Source organism: Mustela nigripes, chromosome 4, assembly GCF_022355385.1.
Source record: "Mustela nigripes isolate SB6536 chromosome 4, MUSNIG.SB6536, whole genome shotgun sequence".
Classification (NCBI taxonomy): domain Eukaryota; kingdom Metazoa; phylum Chordata; class Mammalia; order Carnivora; family Mustelidae; genus Mustela; species Mustela nigripes.
In genome coordinates this window covers 77,800,042-77,822,493 of record NC_081560.1, presented here as the reverse complement: position 1 = coordinate 77,822,493, position 22,452 = coordinate 77,800,042, and the positions used below count along the sequence as shown (strand labels likewise).

At 36.5% G+C, this 22,452-nt stretch overlaps 1 protein-coding gene across 2 annotated transcripts in view; it reads right to left on the bottom strand.

The window, feature by feature from the left end:
• Positions 1 to 22,452, bottom strand: part of SEMA3D (semaphorin 3D) — a 203,459-nt gene that overhangs the window by 57,642 nt on the left and 123,365 nt on the right. For both annotated transcript variants that reach the window (XM_059396942.1, XM_059396943.1), the window contains exons 6-8: positions 18,013 to 18,106; positions 15,010 to 15,138; positions 5,161 to 5,303 (exon numbers count right to left, since the gene is read on the bottom strand). In XM_059396942.1, coding sequence (XP_059252925.1) covers positions 5,161 to 5,303; positions 15,010 to 15,138; positions 18,013 to 18,106 — 366 coding nt within the window. The remainder of the gene's footprint in view (positions 1 to 5,160; positions 5,304 to 15,009; positions 15,139 to 18,012; positions 18,107 to 22,452) is intronic.

Genomic DNA, 22,452 nt, shown 5'->3' with positions numbered 1-22,452 from the left:
TTTATAGTATTTTCCTCTGTTTTTGTTTTATTTTGTTTTTCCCCTTAAATATTGTTGTCCCTTGGGATTGTGTCCTTGCTCACTGATCTCATACTACATATTTCCCTGCACTATTTCACACACCTCCATGACTTCAAGAACCACCAGTACATGGGTGATTTCTAAGTTCATAATTCCAGACACCACCAAGCCTCAGGTTTCCATTTTCAACTGGCTATTTTGGCAGCATATCCCAGAGCCACTTCAAGTTCGACATGTCCAAGTATAAAATTCATGCCCTTACACAGTATTTGGTGTTTTTGCTATCAAATATCAGAAGATATCTCTTTGTGAATTTCCCTCATCTCTGGTTATCTTCTGGAAATCACAATTACTAAGAATATAGGAGTCTGTGTCTATGGGCAGGTATTAATGTTTCTGGGACAGTAATAGGGAAGAATTAAAATGCATCAAGGATCTAGTAGGACAGGAACTTGTTGCAGCCTCTCATATACATTATGATGTCGCTATCTGCAGTATCAGTCAGTTTACGAATGGGGAAGATAAGACCTCTTATGACTTGAAATTTTACGTATGTTTTAAAGGGGAAACAATCACTATCCTGTTAATTTCCCACGTACTTGTTATGTTCCCATCACAGCAAAGCTCTTTCAAGATTTTTTTTTTTTAAGGCTTTACTTATTTGAGAGAGAGAAAGTGAGAGAGAAAGAGAGCATGAGCAGGGATGGGGGAGAGGGAGAAGCAGACTCCCCTCTGGAGCCTGACACCAGACTCAATCCCAGGACCCTGAGATCATGACCTGAGCCGCAGGCAGATGCTTAACTGACTGAGCCACCCAGCTGCCCCTTTGATTTCTTAAATGCTCTTTCCCACCTCTGAGATTTCACATGTGCTTTTCCTTCTGCCTGGAATATTCTTCCCGATCCCTGTCTCTTTGCCCTGCAATTTCCTGATCATTTTCAATATCTGGTTCAAAAGTTACTTTCTCAGACAGAAGATCTTCTACAGCCAATCTAAATCCCACCCATTTTTCCTAACCATGCCCTGTGACCACCCGCTCACTTTAGCACTTATCGCACTTTCCAATGATATATTAATCTGTGTTTTCTTGTTTAAAGCATATATCATTTAGTAGTTTGCAAGCTCAGTGAGTACAAATATAACTTCTTTTTTCTTTTTATCTTCTATAAAACTATTGTTTATTTAGCAGAGCATTGTGCACACATTGTTAAGTAAATGAATATTTTCATAGTTTATATTTATATTGTAGCCACTAGCCATGTGATACTACTTATCTTTATTACTTAAAGTTTTTATTTTAATTCCAGTGAGTTGATAACACACATGATACTATTTAAATTAATATCAGTTAAAATTAAATAACATTAAAAATTCAGCTCCTCTGTCACACTAATCAAATGTTAATACTAATAGCCACATAGCTCCTATGTTGGAGAGTGGACATATGGAACATTCCTATCATCACGTAAAGTTTGAGTAGACAGACTAGTCTACACTAAGCAATTAATAAAGGAAAAGTAACAAATTAAGGACTTATTAGACATCCATATCTAGATTCTATGCATTCTATTCTATTCACTTCTATTTCCTTTAGGGTCCTTAGTCACAAATATTTCTCAATCCAGATGGTTCCTCAAATTATTGCTAAGTATATCTATCCATCAAGTCACTTCTTTTCTAAAAAAAAAAAATTGATAATTTCTCATTGCCTACAGGATAGAGTTTGAACTACTTAATATGGAAACAAGACTTCTTATCTTCCAAATTACCACTCTAATCTCAAATGACATTGCCCCCCATATACACCCCTCCAGTTCCACTTTCAACAAAATTTCACCCTTCTGGAAACCAAATGTATGCTCTTACACTGCCTGAAAGGCTTATCCTTTCCTTTCCTTTCCTTGATGTAGTCCTCCTCCTTCTATAGGATTTGATTTTTGAGCTTCGTCAAATATGCAGTATTCTCAGCTCCTGTCACTTAATATTGTGATTATCGGTTTGTATCTCTATTTCCTTCAGTGTGCTGGGAGATTTCAAAGAAAGGGGACAGCAGTGTACTTATCTCCCAGGGTCTAGTGTATTACTGCATTTTGTCCAGATCTTATATTTTGTTATTATTGAGATAATGAAATAATATAATAATGAGTGGGTTACAGAATTGAAAAGACTCACTCTTATTCTATAAACAATCTTTAATAATTTTTGTGTAATTTTTGCCTATTTCAATGAACCTTCTCCCCACCAATCACAATACACTACACAAATAGTACTATCTTTGACAGGTCAATAAAATGACTTTTACTTGAGTTTAGTAGCTGAAGAGGTAGGGAACACTTAAATTGTCACCAGTTTGGAGGCTAAAGGTCATCAGCTACAAATGGAAACAAATAAAAACAACAAAACCAGAATATTTATAAATATATGAGCCTGTAGGAATATCCTGGTGGAATAAAGAGTATAAAGAACTCCCACATTACTAAAAAGTTCTCTAAACTCAGTAAAGTGTACACAGTTCACTTTTACTTCTCTAACATGATCTCGGACTTCTTGGATCTTTGCTTATATCTATCAAACTCAATTTTGTTTCATAGCATAGACATACATTTGTTATTATTTCTTGAAACTGAAAAGCAGTGTTGTAATAATCCCATGGGGGTTAAAAAAAAAAAAAAAGGAACCAACAGAGAGGAATAATATGTTCTGAATAATGTCAGAAGAACATTTTATGTGAAAATAATATTTAACAGCAACTATGAGGCCAAACAGTTGTTTTCTTTTTAATTAAACTTGTTATTATTTACGGGACGCCTGGGTGGCTCAGTCATTAAGCCTCTGTCTCTGGTTCAGTTGTTTAGCCTCTGCTTTCGGCTCAGGTCATGATCCCAGAGTTCTGGGATGGAGCCCCGCATCGGGCTCCCTTTTCGGTGGAAGCCTGCTTCTCCTTTCCCCACTCCCACTTCCCCTGCTTGTGTTCCTGCTCTCTCTCTCTGTCAAATAAATAAAAAAAAATCTTTTAAAAAATTAAAATATAAACTTCCTATTTTGACATATTTATAAAAAGATTTCAAGTCATTTTACATCTTGTCAGTGAAATCTCCATTTACAAGTGCTCATTTTTTGCCACACTTTAACCCTAAATTATTAAGTAGAGTTCAAAACTGTCAGAGCATGCTGCAATTAAGAAATTTTAGAGATGTATGCAAAACCAAATGTTGTAAACATTTGACGAACGGATCATATGTGTAGTGGAAAATTCTGAAGATGGTACTAACTAGAAACAGTGATTGAGTGAAGAGAGGTAAGAAGGACCTCCATTATATCTTCTTTTTTTAGAGGAAATTCATCCATCACATGTCCTTATTTGATCTCACAATTTGTTAGCTTTTTATCCAAACACAATGGCTTGACAAAATCTTGCTGTGTGGCCTTGAGTTTTTTGTGGTGGGAAGATTCCTGCACTACAATTCTCTCAGCCTTTTTAATTATATAGGAGTTTGTTCATAATTAAAACAAAATGCCCCAAGGCTTGTAGTTGAGTCTCTATCATAATTTTAAAATAAAACTTTATAAACGGGGCAACTACATTTTTCTTCAATATATTCTTCCACCTCTCACATAGCTTTCAGTACATTTAACAATAGAGTACAAATACTATTTTGTAACAGATGATTTTCTATCACATGTGTTAGACCTACGAAGAAATAAGTATTGAACTCCTTCACAGAACACTTGTTATTGGTGTTCATCAGAGAGTGACTTGTAAATCTTTTTTGACATATTTAATGTAGTTCATTTATGTAAATGATGTCAATCCACAGCCCCGCTTTTCAGGGTCGGAATACTGTTGTTACAAAGCATGCTTCAGTACACTAACATGCTACGACTCCTCCAAGCAATGGCCATTCATCTCTAGGCAAGAGGCTTCAAGAGAAATTACTGTGAATTCTTGGACTCTGAAAGAATGAGGATGCTTTTTAGAGAGGTCTGTCCCCTGGGGGTAAAGGGATCAGGGGGAGGCAGCATCAGTGGCTAGGACACTAGGAAAAGAGTGATGTGTGCTTGGCCTCATTCAAAGCCATGTTTTCATTAGCACTTTTAAGCTCTGTGATGGTTTGTATTTCTGTCTCTGAAAGTGTTCAAAAGCCTGAGGGTACAGATGGAGACAAAAAAGTGATCGGCTCAAATAGAAGAAAATGAAAAGTTTGTACAAGACCTAAAAAAAGCTTCCTATTCAGAGTACTTATTAACTTAACAGCTCTTTTTTAATAACAGAGTTTATGAAAGGTGTCTGGCGATTTAAGGAAAGTTATTTCAAGGAAGATAAATCCAACTGAAAAAATAATATATTGAAATCAAAGTGTGAGCCAGGAGCATTACTATTCTATAAAGCTTGTATTCACTCAAATGAGAACTTGAATGGAACAAATGGAAGTGTTTCATAGAATTCTGTTTTCCTATAACTAACATAAAATGGCAATCTTAAAAAATGAATTGCAGTGTTCTTCACAAAAAAAAAAAAAGTTCTGCATTTTGCTTTGTTTTTTCTTCTTATCTCATTCATTCTCAAAGCCTAATCTAGATAAATGGTCTAGAAAATATTTACTATAGTATTACTATAACCACATTTTCAACTTACTCGATCCCTATAAAGATACATAATTTTGCATGTGTGATGTGTTTTCATAAAAATACCAGACCTTATTCTGTCCATGTTTAAGTTACTCCAGTGATTACACTACTTTCAACTTCAAAATCAAATTTAATGTCCAAAAGCATTTTAATTTCCATGGTCCAGGACAATGCAGGGATCTTACCGGGAATAGTGAATACTGGCAAAGGGATAACCTGTCAAAATAAGGAGCAAGCTGCCAAAGAGATCTAAGTCAAACCTGGTTAACAGTTCTTACTGGGGAAAAAAAAAAACAAAAAGCAAAACAACGAAAAAAACCCTAATACTAGAAAAATTTGTATCCTTTTCTTTTCTTTTCACTTTTGGATCGTAAAAACTATTCATGTAAGATAGTGTGAATTTATCTTACCACTTATGAATGATGGACATTGACTTTTACTTCAACATTATATAATTAATTGTTCATACACACACATACATGTTACTTAAGTAAGATAAATATATCTTGCCTTACAAACTCTTCCAACTCGAGAAAGGATGGTCTTATCAGAAGTAGTGCCTTCTTGAGATGATTCACGAAAGAAGAAATATATTTTATCGTCATCTGGATTATAGGTGTCCGGTATAGGGAAAGTTCCGATAAATTTTGCTCCTGTTTGAAAGAAAAGAAGCTATGGATTACCATACGGAGACAACGCATCCAAGATAGCATCATCTTGGGAACAAGGTGTCTTTGAATGGGAAACAACGATCAGCAGAATAAAAAATAAAACACAAAAATATGAACCATAAATGGAATGAGTAAAATGAGACATACCCACAAATATACAGGACATGATACAGAAACATGCATTAGTATGCAGGGATCTCAAACAAGTTCTCTAGGAATTCCAGAGAGCCGGTGAGAACATGACTGGCTGATGTTCACAATTGCTTTAACTCAACAAATTTACCTAGAAAGTCCTTTCAAACCTGGAGAATCTACGATTTTATATTTTCCTTGTATTTGATGGAGTCACTGTTTTTTTGTTTTGTTTTGTTTGGTTGTTTTTTTTTTAATCACAATGTATAGAATGAAGAGCTTAGGGAAAACTAGAAACAACACCCCAAATTTTTATACATCATGATGTTACTTGCCACCTTTTAGGGAAAAGGGAAATTAAAACAACTAATTAATAGAGCTTGGGTTGACTCCCTTGTAGGTTCTGGAGGCACTCTTTGCAGGTTTATATCCTATCTCTCCCACTTATTACACGGTGGCTTTATGTGAATTTTTGTCTTCTTTATGTCTCAATTTCCTCATGCCTAATATGAGGCTATCAATCATCTACCTAATAGGATAACTGATATGATAACCAAGTGAATTAATGTATGTAAAGCACTTGCTATCTGGTAGTGACTGACACACAATAAGGGTTCAATAAATGTTTCAATAAATTTATTTATTTATATTTAATTTATAATATTAATTGTATAATTATTTTTATAATTATAACATTTAATTTTAAATATAATTTTTAAATTTAAATTTTTAAGTTAAAATTTTAAAATTTTAAATAAAATAGAGTTTTATGATTATAATATTAATTCATATTTAATTTGTAATATTAATTATTTGTAAGTGTTCAATAAGTTTATTATTAAATGAATCTTCAGGATGGTAATCATGATTATGAACACAAACAAGAGATTGATAGAAAATTTAGCACATCCACACACTTGTTCAAATAACAGGTAGCTGATAAAAACAAAGTACACATTCTAAACATACTGGCATGGAAAGATGCCCATAATATAGGTCAAATGAAAAAAAATATTAGAAACTCAACTAATCCCTTGGCCCTGCACCAATGACAAGCCAGTTTGGATTACTAATTCCTTGTTTAAAAACTTTGGGGCATTTTCAAGTTTGGGTTTTATAGCATTGTGAATGAACCAAGTGACAGATCTGTAATGAGGTGATACTAATTTGGAAACTGTTCTTTTGATTAAGGCAAAATAGAGAGTATGGTTATTCGAGAAGAAAAGAACCTCAGTGAAGTAGAAAATGGGAGATGCCTGGAGGGAAGCACAGAGCAGTCTTTAGGAAGTAGAGCAGGAAACAAGAGAAGACAAAAAAATTTCAAACCACAACCACCAGCACCATAACAAAAACAAAACAGAAAAGAAGATCAACATTTGCCCTATTGTCATGTACCCCAGGAGTCCCGAAAATCATCTCCTGCTAAAGCAGAGCAGTAGGCCAATAGCCCAGTAAACAACTTTCCCAAGAGCTTTCTTCAATAAACAAAAGTTAATGTTTGATTCCAAGTGATGGGTAGTTCAGTCTTTGACATCCCAGTCAGGCTGGGTCACTGGGGTTTCCTATCCAACCTCTTCTCTGCTTAAACGGGAAACTTTAAGAGGAAAATGAGTGGGAATTATGTGCATGAACTTTCTCTCCTTTGTTCTTTATTATTTCCGAGTTCTTTCCCTGAAGTTTAGAACTCCAGTGGACTCTTACGCTCTTGATAATCTCTCTTTTCATACAGTCCTAGGTTACTTAAAAAAAAAATAATAAAATAAAATAAAATTTAGAAAATCATGTAGGGTTTTGGGGGATGCCTGGGTGGCTTGGTCAGTTAAAGCATCTGCTTTTGGCTCAGGTCATGATCCTGGAATCCCGGGATTGAGCCCTGAGTCTAGCTCTATGCTCAGCAGGGAGTCTGCTTCTCCTTCTCCCTCTGCCCCTTCCCCTGCATGTATGTGCGCTCACTCTCTCTCTCTTTCTCTCTCCCACTCACTGTCTCTGAAATAAATAAATAAAATCCAAGAAGAAAGAAAGAAAGAAAGAAAGAAAGAAAGAAAGAAAGAAAGAAAGAAAGAAAGAAAGAAAGAAAGAAAACCATGTAGGGTTTTGGGGTTTCTGGGTGGCTCATTCCACAAAGTGTCCTACTTTTGATTTTGGCTCAGGTCATGATCTCAGAGTCCTATAATCGAGCCCCACAGTGGGCTCTATGCTCAGCAGGGAGTCTGTTTAAGGATTAGCTCCCTCTCCCTCTGCCCTTCCTGAGCAGGAGCAAGACACAAAAGGGATAAAACTGAAAAGATACATGAATTATAGGAATATGATTGGCTTGTTTTATCTTAACAAATATTTGAACTTTAAAAGGGGATTCACACAAATAGAATTTATCATAGCACTCATATAATTTAAATAAAAGTTCTACATGAAGCATGTCACCCTTGTAACATTTATATCCTATCACTTTAATGATTGAGTTGAATTTATAATTTAAAAAATAACCTTGTAGTACAAATTTACAGTCCTTTCTCTCTAGAGAGGAAATGAGAATTTAGTGATGTGAAACAGAAAATCATTACAGGTAAAAGGAATTCCAGTGTGAGAGACAGAGTTGCTTGTAAAGCTTTCCTCAGATACTCAGATGGGTGAAGTGGTTAGAGGAGACAATTGGTAAGTCTTCACTTGTTTACTGAGTTCAACAAAAAAAATAATTCTATGACAAAGTGGAATGTAGATGGTCTGCAGGGTGACCAAATAAATATGACAATTCCTATTCTCCTTTTGCAGAAATGCACAGAAAAACCTACTTTGGGTATTGAAAATACTATCCAAGTTCAGGTATCACCATTTGAAATGGTCAAAGGTAGAATATGACACCAGTCTACATTCCAGGAATTTTATCTATGATATCAGTGGGGGAAAATAGAGTAAATACTAGCCAATTTGTATTTCTTTCACCTTTTAGCTAATATACAATACAGATGATCAATAGATCCTAGATGTTCATAGATAGATAATCACTTACATTCAGTGACTGTTGATTTTATTGGATTCTCTTTTAAATGTTGGTTCTAAGTCCTATAAGTCAACCATTTTGGAGTACTGTGAGAAAACTGAATGATGGGGATTTTGAAGCCAAATGTTTATTATAGGAAGAAATCTAATTATGAAAAATGAGGTAGTATCAAACAGTACTCTATTGTGTGATTTCAATAATAAGCATACTCATGAGGAAAAAATAAATGCGTTTCAAGAATATAGAATATCTTTCTTGCAGATTCAATTGAGGTCCTGTCTTAGAAGAATATTAATGCTAGTATTTTAGTATAGAAACTCTTTCTTGAGTTGCTGCCAAGTTTGAGTAAAAATAGTTATCGTTTAATCAGTGTATGACATGCACAGTTGTTGCATTAAATAATTTAAAATCATAACAATAGACACCTGGGCTTTATTACAATGGCACATTTTCCCCCTTCGGCATTGAAAAGACATGCTCTAATGGGGATAGAGTTTAAAATCATGCATTTTCACAAATGAGCTATTAGTATGACATGTAGAGGCACTGCCTAGTGAAAATGGCATCAACCCACGGAGCCTGCGATATGAGTCACCAATCTCTTTGCACCAGATGAGCACACCCACACCGTGAATTAACAAATAGTGACTTCCTTCCTTTCCTTCACTTCTTGCAATATCTTCTCACTATCCCTTTTAAAAAATGTTACCCTTTCAGAGTGGAAGGAGAATTTGCAGACAACAGAATTCTCCAGGAGAATTTCAATGAAACACAACTTTCAGTGAAAACTGCCTCCATATGTTAAAAATAAAAATTTAAAACAGAAGTTCTCATCTACTCCAGCAAAGAAAATAAAAACATACGCATCAGAGGCATCATTGTTTGTTTTCATTTTCCAAATGGTCATCATACTTCTAAGCTTTACCCTAAAATTCTCATGAAAACTCAACTGTATTTGAGTAACCATTCAGACTTGTATCTACATTCCCGTTTCCTGATGGTTCTAAGATTAAGTTGATTAAGAAAAGTGAGAAAGAGAAGTGTGGAACCATCCAAGACTTCATCCAAAACCGCCCATAGTACTGCATCTTCGCAAGTTTTCATCCTCCTGGTGAGGTATTTAGCAGACGGATTGGTCTCCCAAAGAAGAGGTCGGTATTCACACTTCTTAAGGTTACTGAACCTGGATTAGACAAAGTCCTAGAGGAATTCTGACAAGGATCCTTGGACTGGTAAGTGAAGAGGATAGCTGATCTTGCTCTGGCTAATTTTGGACAGGGCAAAGAACAAAATACGGGATACACACAAGCATTAAGGATTTTATGGATTTAAAAAAGATTTACATAAGAAGTGTGTAAATCTGGAGATTCACAGACCTGTACTCCTGGGGATAAAAATACATTATATGTCTATTAAAATAAATAAATAAATTAATTAATTTAAAAAAAAGATTCACATAAGATCATACTTTTTAAAAGGTTAATTATTTAAACACACTCAATTGCAAATTTAATTTAATTCTTACATTTCACTTAATCTAAATGTAATATTGCTTTACAATTACAAGAGTTTAGTGAATCTCAAACATAAAATTATCATTCTAAACTAAAAGTGGAAGTACAGAGAGGAAAATTTAACAGGAAGAAAACCTTTCAAACTGTCTAACCAGAAATACATAATACAATGATGTTTTACTGTATAGTAGAAACTGATTTGACATTGACCCCGACTCCGTCATTTGAAATATCGAATATCTGTCAGTTCTTTCAACCTCGCAACAATTTTATGAGACCAAGGCATGAGTTTCACATACATCTAAGTGAACAGTAAAGAAAATTTATACTTTTGTTGCATTATTTGATTGTGAGCTACTGCACACAGTTAATAAATAAGTACCCTTTTGACCAGCACTGTCTAATAGAAAAATCCTGTGATGATGGAAATGTTTTACATCTGTGCTGTCCAACATGAGAGTCCCTAGCCCACGTGGCCAGTGAGCACTTGAAATATGCCCAGTATGTCTAAGGAACCAAATTTTAAATGCATTTAATTTTAATTAATTTAAATGTACATGTGGCTAGTGTCTACTCTATTAGTGCCACTTCAAAGCAAGTAGTCTACATCAGTAACTGGTACATCAGGTCCAATGTTAAGGCAGAAATAGCCTCTATTCCCGTAACTGCCACCAGAAGGGCAGTCAAACTTGTGACTCAAGAGATAGGGTACACTACTGCTTTCCGAGGTTTGGTACTGGAATGGAAGGCCAGGCTTGGGGATAATAGACCTGGACACACCTTCTTCATGTTATCTTAGTTTATGGAATATGAGGTTGAATAAGATCATGTCTATGATAACCTTATTCCCAGTAATCTTTGCAGTTTCCCAATCACTGTATTTTGTTTCCCCGTCCTCCTGATTCCAGCGAGATGATCCACTGACCTCTGTCTTGGGACCCCAGGGTAACTCTATCTGGAAAATGGCCACTTCTCAGAATGGAAAACAGAAATGCTTCCTAAGCAAGTCAATCTTTTGCCTTAGCCAATCAAGTACTTCCTCATTATAAGAAACTCATATAGTTTCTATAATTTCTCCCTTGCTGTGCCCTAGTTTCCACGAACTGAGAAGCTCCTTGGCTGAATGGGTCTCCTGAAACATCATGCTCTTCTAATTCTGGGCTGCCTGTCCATTAGCAAACAGCTGATCTGATGTTCTCACTAACCCTGACTTCAGAGATTTTGCCACGGTCTTCCACATCACTTACCCAACCACATGTTCTCTCTCTGCTCTAGCACCTGCAACCAAACCCACATCCTCAGTTTGCTATTGCACAACGTAGTATGTAGGCACAGCCTTTGTCTGTAAATAAGGGTCCAGGAGCAGGGGATGTGCAGTCAAAACAACAGAATTTAGGCCGATCATAAAATATATCCTAAAATGTCAAGAAAAAAGTATCGAGAGCAAGAAAGACATTCCTGACTTTCAACCCCACATCTAATAGCTATCTGTGCACGGTATATATGACTTCTAGTCTATCCCCCATATGTAAAGTGGGAATAGTAATTCTCTCAGGATTATACCGGTAAATAAAATAATACTTTAAAAGTGCCTAAAATAGTGATATTATACAAAATAAGTTTAAAGCAGAAGAGATTAGCGACAGGAAAGTGGATTAACAAAGAATAAAATAGTGGCAAGAACCCAGAGATCAAGTGATGATGAGCTACAGAATGATGGTGGCCATGGAAACAACAAGGTCGATAGATATTTTGGCGGAAGTAAAGGCCCTAGTGATAGATAAGATAAAAAGGGTGGGGGAGAGGAAGGAATAAAAGATAACTTCAAGGTAAATGGGTGGATAATGTTTAGAAAGTTAAGATAGATAGAAGTCAGGAAACTGGTGTTGAATGGCAGGTTCTAAAGGGAAAATAAGATAATTTAAATTAGATTCCAGGGATTTTAGATTTTTACATATTTAGTTTTTTACATATCTCTATCTGTATCAGCATATATTTAAAGAAACTCAAGCAAAGGTTCACAACTTAAACAACTTGTAAAAAATAACCAAAGCCCCCCTTGTGGCACTATCAGGGTGAAGGCTTAGATCTCTTTATTCACATATGAAACATCAGTTTCTTTCTTGTGAACTGGAAGGAAAATATAAGACACACAAATAAATATTTTTAAGGGCTCTGAGTTGCAGAAAAAAGGTTTGGAAATATAGTTTCAGGAAACTTGAACACAGGAAACAGTTGGGAATCTGAGAGTGGATGAGCTCACAGAATCATGAAATGCAGAGAGAAAGAAAAAAAAGGTGGTCAATAGTTAATAAATGCTTATCAGATGTCAGTGGACCACAGAGCCTTTGGTGTTTTAGTGCCACCTCCTGTCTTTTTTACCATCAAGAATAGTGACTATGATGGTGATGACAGCATCTACTCTGAACTCTTAAAATTGTCTTCCATTAGATTTCCCAGTATCATCTTCCCTATATGATCTAATTTAATCCTTAGAACACCCTGTGAATAAATACTATTACTATGCCAAATTTTTGACAAAACAATGTAGACACAGAGAAAGGCTTGACCAAGTTCACAAATAAGTGACATTCAGGATTTAAACCTACATTCTTTAATTCCACAGAAACAGAGCTGTGATTCTTGTCTAAACTAGGACACTTTCGAGAGATACAGAACATTAGAGGTAGACTGGAAATATGAGGGCATATGGGTCATATGGTCTCCTGGCCCGTAATCACTAAGCATTTTGCTTTGACTGTCTTAGAACCACAAATGTTAGTTTTCCTAATTCTTAGTCCTTTGCTTGCATTCAGTAATCTTTGCACTAAGACTTTTCTACTTTTTTTCTTCCTTTTTCCTTTCTTCCTTTTTACTGACTTCTTTAATCACCAAGTTCCTTCAGTATCCATCCCTTCTCTTGAATTCCGTCCTCATAGCCTTGGATTTTTCTATCCCCAAACAAATATCTTCTATTTAAAATATTTGTTGCTGTATATTCTCACATCCATCTCCACTGGCAATACCTCTGTTCTTGTCCCGTATTTTCCTATTTCCTTGCTCTGGCTTCTTTCACTATCCCCATTCTCTTCTAGTGTTCTCGTCATGCTAGTGTCAGTTACCTTTATAAAAAACAAAGATCTGCTTCCCTGATTAAGACCATGGTATGGATGAAGGGGTAAGAAGGCACAAACTTCCACTTATAAAATAAGTCCTGGGGATGTAATACACAGCATGGTGACTATAGCTAATATACTGTATTGCATATTTGAAAGTTACTAAAACAGTAGATCTTAGAAGTTCTCATCACACACAGAAAAATACTTGCAACTATGTATGGTGACGGATATCAAATAGACTTTTTGTGATCATTTTGCAACATATACAAATATTGAATTATTATATTTTACCCTTGAAACTAATATAATGTTATGTGTCAATTATACTTAAAAAAAAAAAAAACAACAACAAAAAACTAGGCCATAGTTAACTTCCCTGTGGTGTCAGGATAATATTTACAGCTTTCCAGTCCCAACTCCCACTCTCTCCTCCTAATGATTCCAGTAGCCGTCATCTGTGAGGTCAGTAACCCTCCCTTGTCATCTTTGTAAACCCAGGAGTAGAACAGCATTCATTATACCAAGGGTCCTCAAAAGTTGTTACTAAATAAACCAACTAAAGTCTTCCTTTGTGATCCTTTTCACACAGCATTAGAAACATGCTAGTCAAATAATAGTTGAATAAAGATTTCCGACATTATTAATTCTGCAATGCCATTGACTTCTAAATGGACCTGTCATTGTTAAGGGATAAACAGAATAATCTCTGAAAAGAGTAGCAATTTAATGACATTTGCCATCCCAAGATAAAGAAATACAATCTATACTTCATTTTAAAGCCATATGTATATCTTGTTACCTAAACAGATATGGGTAAGTTTTTCTATTTGGTAAAAATCCATGGAGTCACTCTCAAACCAAGTATTTCCACAAAAACCTCACAATGCTCAAGAAGATAGTCTTGTCCTGACTGAGTGTAGAGAAATTAATGAGAAATCACATAATTTGGGAGATATTCTAAATTTGTCTTCCCCATTAATAAGGCTCTTCTTAGGTCAAGGGAGAGCCCATTGTTGTGTAAACAAATGTATCTGGAGGTTCAGACTAAAGAGATGTTTTAAAGTGTTTTTCCCTTCTGTTTATGTTGTCACTGCTTAAATGATACTGAGAGATGGAGAGATAGCCCCTAGGAAATGTCTACCAAGGCCTCCTGCACTAAAACCCAGTATTTATGGTGGGAACGAGAAATGTTGTTTGCTTAAATGGCAAAATGTTATGTGATTCTGCCACGCTATATCGCAATAAAGTCCTATGATAATTAGACAACATTAGACTACCATGATTAAATCTGACCTGCTGTAAGGAGAACATAAGCAAACAGTAATTAATTAATTAGTCAATTAATTCATTAGTGGCTTTCTTAAAACTCAGAATACTCAGAATAAAAAAGTCCCCAGATAAACTAATGTCAATATTAATACGCTTAAAATTTTAGAGGGACATTCAACCCAGGTATAAATTACTTTTAACCAAAGAAGTTAGCATCACAACCTACCCCCTTGTCGATAGTATTTGGCTTAGTCATTAAAAAACAGACTTCAGGAGAAAGATCGCCAACTTGAGCCCCAGGGTCTATAAGTGACCCGTTATAAGAATTTGACCAAATTTCTCAACCTCACTCTGTTTAGTCATCTGTAAAAGGCACATAATAAGAATGCATACCTCATATGTCATTGTGGACATTTAAAGGATCAATTAGAGCATGGAACAGCATCAGGACAATAGCACACTCTCAGTAAGTGTCAGCTGTTATTATTATATACACAACAGGTCCTGGGGATTTGTCTTAGAGGGAAATTAATCAAATGTATTTTATAATGTTAAGCTAAACCACTTATTCCCAAACACATCTGAATGAGTAATAATGAGTTTCTTATCTACCCAAAAGCAAAGGCAAAAAAAAATGAAAAGAGAAAAGCACTAACCATTGAGCCAGTAGTGCTCTGAAATGTCAGTTCTGATGTAATGATGGTCGTGAGTAGGCCCAAGGGACCGCGTGAATGCCGTGTCTTTGCCAAGGAAATCAGATGCTGTTCCAGAGTAGAGGTACTCATCTGAGAGGGAGAAGAAAATACACAGGACTTCTATGAGTACAGCAGCAGATACTACTGGCAATACACTAATTTCATGGCATGAAACCAAAGGCGTTCCTTGCTTAATATGAAAAGATACTGTTTCTTTAAATTTTACATTCAAATTTTGAAAAATCTGTAGCGTCAAAGACCGGATAACTCAATGAACTTTGGTATGTTGATGCTAGAGACCTGAAGATAAAAATGGCCAAAGTCTTCAGAATTCATAACTGCATATGCATTAGCTTCTCTTATGAATAAGCTCTTCCTCCTTTCTCCTCTCCCCACAAATAATTCAAAGATACACTATAATTAGGAGTTTGCCTTTGTAGCAGCCCCCAAAAATTACTAAAAAGTAAATGCCATAATGAGGAATGGATTGCGTAATTAGTATTTACTTAACCGACACAACCTCAATGACCACAACTTTTCTCTGCCTAACCTCTGCTGAAAGGGAGCTTTCAGCATTGAAGTCATTCTTGGTAATTATAACATGTTGCATTCCTTGTAGCTAATCACATCTCTAATGGTTCTGATAAACAGGAATTCCTGAAAAGAAAAAGATGTGGCTATTACTGCATACCGAACTTCTTTGTCCTGTTATTTATGTAAAATGCATATCCATGTGTTGCCAGAAAGAGAGAAGTGGGGGTGGGGGTGGGGATGCAGAAGAGAAAGAGCAGGGGAGGGAGAAGGATGGGGAGAGAAAAGGAAGAAATGGGGGAAGAAGGGGAATAGAAAAGGATTGAGGGAGAGAAAGAGGGGTGTGGGCCACTGTTCCTTAATGCTAGTGGGCACTTGGAGAGGAGAGAGACAAGAATGCTGTCCCTACGTTGGAATATATTGCCCTTTGAAAGCTATGCTTCTATTTTAAGAAATCCTTACTTATAGTCAACAACGTTGAGTACACCTAACAGACAAAAAAAAAAAAAAAAAAAAAGACTAATTTCTACAGAACATTTAGATTTATAAATGGCCATGTATAAGAACAGTGAAAGACACCGTTTTATCACTAAAATCCAATTTTTTTCAGAAACATTATCTTTAAAATTCTGACTTTTTTTTTTTTTAAAGATTTTATTTATTTATTTGACACAGAGAGAGATCACAAGTAGGCAGAGAGAGAGGGAGAAGCATGCTCCCTGCTGAGCAGAGAGTCAGACGCAGGACTCAATCCCAGAACCCTGAGATCATGACCTAAGCTGAAGGCAGAGGCTTAACCCACTGAGCCACCCAGGCACTCCTAAAATTCTGACTTTCTATAAGTGATTGAGATATTTCCTGAATCTTCTGATTACATCCATCTAAATAACCTGTTATTCAACTATTTGAGTCAACCAATCTAAATAATGACAGGAGTCAATTTCCAAAGGAAAAAAAACAAACAAAACAAAACAATACACAGAAGAGAGAAATCCAGTTAGGTAAAATAAATATAGATTGGTATTACTTCCTTCTCTTAAAGCAATCTCCTAAAATTAATGGTAAATGATAATATTTCATTTGTGGAGCAAATTTTTAAAAAACGGAAGAAAAAAATAACAACATCAAAAAGGCATTACTTGGTAAGAGTTTGAAACAAACTATTCATTTGAAACATAAAAAACTATAGATATTTGAACATATTGTCCAAAAAAAAAAAAAAAAGTGTGTGTTTCAACCTAAAAACTCTATCTGTAGACCAGGCTTTAAAACTGTCTTTGTATTTAAATCACTTAGGGATTTGTAAGAGGGGTCACTGATGCCTGCAATCCATTGTTTTTATTAAGGCTCTGTCAACCCCACTTGACAGATCAGAATCCCAAATCATCTATCTCACTTTCTGAGGATAAAGACTAAACATCAGTCATACGATTTTCAAAACACACAAAAACACGCACGCTTTCACTTCAAAGGAAGATCACTAGTTCTCACTAAGTGAAAATTAAAATGTCATGGTACTTCACTCTTACCGTCTATTCAAACATTTGATAGACAAGTTCAATAAAAAGAGAGTAAAGTCATGAACCAAACCAAGACAAAAGGGATCCTTATAATGTTGGACTTCAGACCACACAGCACTGCCTTCTTTAAACAGGACAGTCACCTCACAAGCGAATTTAAAATGTAGACAAAGCAAGAGAAGACTGAATGTGCTAACAAAAATTTCGCATTGAGGGAAAAGGTGTTATCACATTCTATTATCTGTATTTTATATTACCTGTATTCCACCATTTGTTTTATTAGTTTATCTGCTACATCTTATTATTAATCCTTGCACTCAAATCTTCAGCATATTTTGTAACCTGTTATGTTTAAGGAATTGCTAAATTTAACTTCCATAGAAGCCAAATAGGGACATAGCTTCGTATAAGAAAATCTAAGACATCGAAATAAAATTATAGAATAAGAAAGTATGTGTCGTTTGCATTAAAAAGAATTCAACCTGAAGTTCATTTAAAAACTGTGTAGAGCGGGGCCTGGGTGGCTCAGTGGGGTAAGCATCTGCCTTCAGCCCAAGTCATGATCTCAGGGTCCTGGGATGGCCCTGCGCTGGCTCCCCGCGCAGTGGGGAGTCTGCTTCTCTTGCTCTCTCTGCCCTTCCCCTCCTTGTGCTCACACACTCTCTCTCTCCCAGATAAATAAATATAGATTTAAAAAAAAATTAAAACTGTGTAGAAATGAAGGATTTGCTTGGTCCTCCGCTGAGGATAAGGATGCTAAATATAGAGATACGGCACTAAAATACTATAATCAAAAAGCCCGTGAAAGAGTAATCCCGGATAATCTTTAACTCAATAAGAAAATGTGGTTCAGTCCACACAAACCTTTTCAGAAAACCACCTAAAAGCGAGACCTGCCTGCCATTGATCTTACCTGTCATTACTGAGGCAAAAGGCTGCTGAGGATCAAAAGGACATTTCAGTCTGCCAGACTCCAAATTCTGTGTGTCTAGTTTGAATATAACTTCCTGTTAGGAGAAATATTAACACAAGTGAGGTTTTTTTTTTTTTGTTTTTTTTTTTTTTTTTTTAAAGAGCAGAATCAGCAAGAAGATAGGAGATAAGAACGAAATTCTAACTCATTAATTCAGCAAAAACTGATTGAGCGTTTAGCACAGGCATCATGCTGGGCTCCTTAATCTTCAGCAAATATTATTTCTGGCAAGGCTCAATTCCCAGGTTTTGGTCTGTGTTTGCCCCAAGTAGTACTGATAATACTGAATGAATTTTTCAATCGGAAGCAGTGATCTAACCATCAATTCACTAAGTCTGGACCACTCTCATTATCAAAATCACCAGCAAGCACACATATTTCTTAAGGCTAATAACAAATTTATTAAGCCCCATGAGCTAATTTCCTCATCTAAGAAATGAATTTATAGGGCGCCTGGCTGGCTCAGTCCGTTGAGCATGTGACTGCTGATCTCAGGTTCATGAGTTCGAGCCCCATGCCTTCGGCTCAGGTCATGATCTCAGAGTCCTGGGATCGAGCCCCGCATCAGGCTCTCTGCTCAGTAGGGAGCCTGCTTCCTCCTCTTTCTCTGCCTGCCTCTCTGCCTGCTTGTGATCTCTCTCTGTCAAATAAATAATAAATAAAATATTAAAAAAAAATAAAGATTTTATGTATTTATTTGACAGACGGAGATCACAAGTAGGCAGAGAGGCAGGCAGAGAGAGAGGGGGAAGCAGGCGATTTGGGGCTTGATCCCACGACCCCAAGATCACTACCTGAGTCAAAGGCAGAGGCTTAACTCACTGAGCCCCCCCAGGTGCCCCTAAGGATTACTTAAAAAAAAAAAAAAGAAAAGAAAAGAAAAAGAAGAAGAAGAGGAAGAAATGAAATTACTCTAAGAATTATATTTTCATTACTATTGTGGTTTATTTACTCATACATTTGCAACTTTACCAAAATAGGCCTTGTGACACAAAATAGGCCTTTGTGATTTTAGAGACATAAAATCATTCTAAGGCAGGCAGTTCATTTACAGATCTGTTGATAAATGTGGGCAAAAAAAAAAAAACAACAACAACAACAACAAAAACCCTGTTGTAGTATTTTCACTATTATGAAAACACTGTACACATTAAAACCACATAGTTATTTTGGCTGAAATATCTATTTTTATAATAGTGGCCACAGACAGAATGACATTGGCAGACTTTTAATATTCAGGAAAAAATAACATCTTAAGTTGAACATTCCAAGAAAAATATGAATGTATAATGAATATGGCCCCATGAGTTTGAGTGTTTCATAACAATGACAACACTACCACCCAGCAGAAAGGCTGATGACTCACCCTGCACATGCGTTAGTTAGAGAAATCCAGCATTTCAGAAATGTTCTCTAGATGATGTATCTACCAAGTTATATCAGGACACACGAGTAATAAGAAAGGAACACTTAGTGCTGCTTATCGAGAAAGTAAGCAATGAAGCACAAGGGATAGAGGGAAACGGATTGTTTGCCATAGTGTGTTGTCGTTTCAGATTTGTTTCTTCTGAACAGAACCAATAGCAAGGACCACCTTTTAAAAAAGAGGAGTGAGAGTAATTTAAATTGCATGACTGACAATGGCTTTTTCATAATTTTAAGTAAATGCACTTTAATGTTAACAGGAATAGTGCCTGCAGTGAATAGGTACTAACTGTGGGCCGGGGAAATTTATGTACATGGTCTCCGAAATCCTTGCCATAAGCCTAAAACTGTAGCTACTTTAAGAATTCCAGCTTTGCAAGTGGAATACTGAGGATGGAAGGGGTTAACTATTTTGCTCAGCATCATATAGCTAGTAAGAGCTACAGCAGTAGCTTGAACTCTCAGGGCTGTCCCCAAGTTCATGCTGTTAATGAATCTCACCTCAGAGTTTCAAACTCATGGATTTAAAAAAGTGTTGAAATCAATTTATAGACTCACCATGACCATGTCATATGATCATGTCCAAGTGTGTTTAGTTAGAACAGGCCAGCTAATGACAAGCTGCGATAGGAGCCTTGGCACGAAAAAGGTACAGTGAGAACCCATTTAGGGTGTGCTTCCCAACTGGGAATGGGGCTAGAGAGACGTCAGGAAAAAAACACCTGTAGACAGTGGCTCTTATGTGTGTTTAAATATCACTAAGGGCACATTATTTCCCACGGGTCATGTTTGAACTGTGGACTCTAGAGCCTATAATGGGATATTGTAATGGGAAAAAAGTAAACTGAAGCCCAGTGTGCCAGAGAAGGAAAGACGAAGAAAATAGGAGAATGTCACAGTTGATGAAGAGTACGAGATAAACCCTCATCATTGTACAGACTTCTGTTTTTAAGGTGCAACATTTCATTACATTCTAAAGATAAGCCCATAACACTGATATCTTGAAGTCTTAGGACAAGTTTTCCCTTATAATTTCCCAGAGAAAGGAACTATGAGGAAAGCAAGTTTCCTTAAACCAGAGTCAAGGACACTAAGAAGAAAATTTTGTAAAAAATAATGGTTGACTGAGTGGACTTTGGGAGATAAACTGACTGAATTACAAGGCACTCATTTTTGAGATAACTTCAGTTTCATAAGAAAATTCCTCCAGCATAATTAATTACATAAGATGTACCAACGTGTATTGTTGAAGTAAAGAGATGAGCGTGATAGGAAACATGTAATCATTAGAGCAATGAGGCAAATTATTGTTAATACCACCCCCACTTAAAGATGAGATTTCTGGCAGAAGAGGGGAGATCCCAGAGGAAAAAACATACCTCCAGTGTAATTATTAAACAAATATCAGGCATTGCCAGTATCACAGAATAAATGTATATATTTACACACAAAGAATATATACATACATATATATATATATACAACCCACAAACACCTACACACGTATGTACCCGTACACATATATACACACAATTTACACATACATACGCATGTATACATACACTGCAGACATTATTTTTACACGAAGTTCCCATACACACTTATAAAATCCTTGCCTTGCTGCCTTTCACGCTCCTATTGCCTCGCATGGCTCAACAGTAAGTAGTAAGTGCCTGGAATGAAGCAAGTGCTCTGCCAAAGCCCATACAAGCATTTTCTCATTTTATCCTCCAAATAATTCTGTGTGATAGTTACTATTATCATCATCCTCATTTTGCTGAATAAACAGACGCTTTTGGAGTTTATGCAGGGCATGTAAGTCTACAGAGCTGGTAAGTGACTGAAGCCATAATTCAAACTCTGGCTCCCCAGGCTCCCAGATTAGCTGCTGACAACTGCCCTGACGCCTGCCCTGGAATCTGGATCCAACCAGCTGCTTGGCATGACCTCCCTGAACATTTCCCAAACGCAAAACGTACAAAACTCACTCACTGTTTCCCTCGCAAACTTGTTACTATTCTCACCTCAGTAACACCGCTCTCCAACTCACTGCCAAGGACAGAAATCTGGGATTCATTTGAGCTTTTCTCCTCTTTCCTCTCACTGCCCCAGTATTCCCCAGAAGGGGGACTTCCTACACTTCCCTTCTCCATCCCTCATGTATACTGCCGGTCCCTCTTTCCAGCCACTTCAGGAGCAACCTTATCTACTTGAATGTGGGAGATCCTTCTGACTCTTCTTGGAAGAGCAGTGAATTCCTCACTGAAAAACATTAACGATCTTCAAGCAGTGTAGCCCTACAATTACCTGACTCCTGATCGGTGGAAAACTCATCAGGCTCCCATCGCAGCTCACCCATAATTCTCTGAGTCACAGAACATGCATATCTGACTGCCCCAAGCCCTCTTGACAGTCCCAAGCTAGGTAATTAGCTCCATCTAAATTCCCTTTCAGCCCTCGTGACTTTTAGGAGTTAGAGAACACTATGTGCATCCCTCAGCAAGTTGTGAGTTTGGCCTTTAGCCTCAGGCCTCCCAACACATCCACGCTGTGGGGCTATCTAATATAATTACACCCTATGCTACGAGCTACTGTTATATATTACCCTTCATCAAAGCGAGGCGAGCGAACATTATACCAGCAACAAAGAATGATGGATTCAAGTTGCCAAGTCTCCTAGTGGTTCAGAGATTTAACTATGAGGGTTGTTTTATTTTCAAACAGTTGAGAATGGGCTGGTTAGACAAGTTGGTTAGAGAGGAAAATTAATCCAGCCACAGCTGTGGGTTTGATCTCTGCATGAATCAGTTAAATCAATGTAAAGAAACCTGTTCCATAAGCCCAGACTTTACTTTCAAACACACAGCCAATTATCCTGCAAATATGTGTGGTTATTCACAAGTGGTATATACATAAACATAAGGATGACAGTACAACCCATCAAACCCATACAAA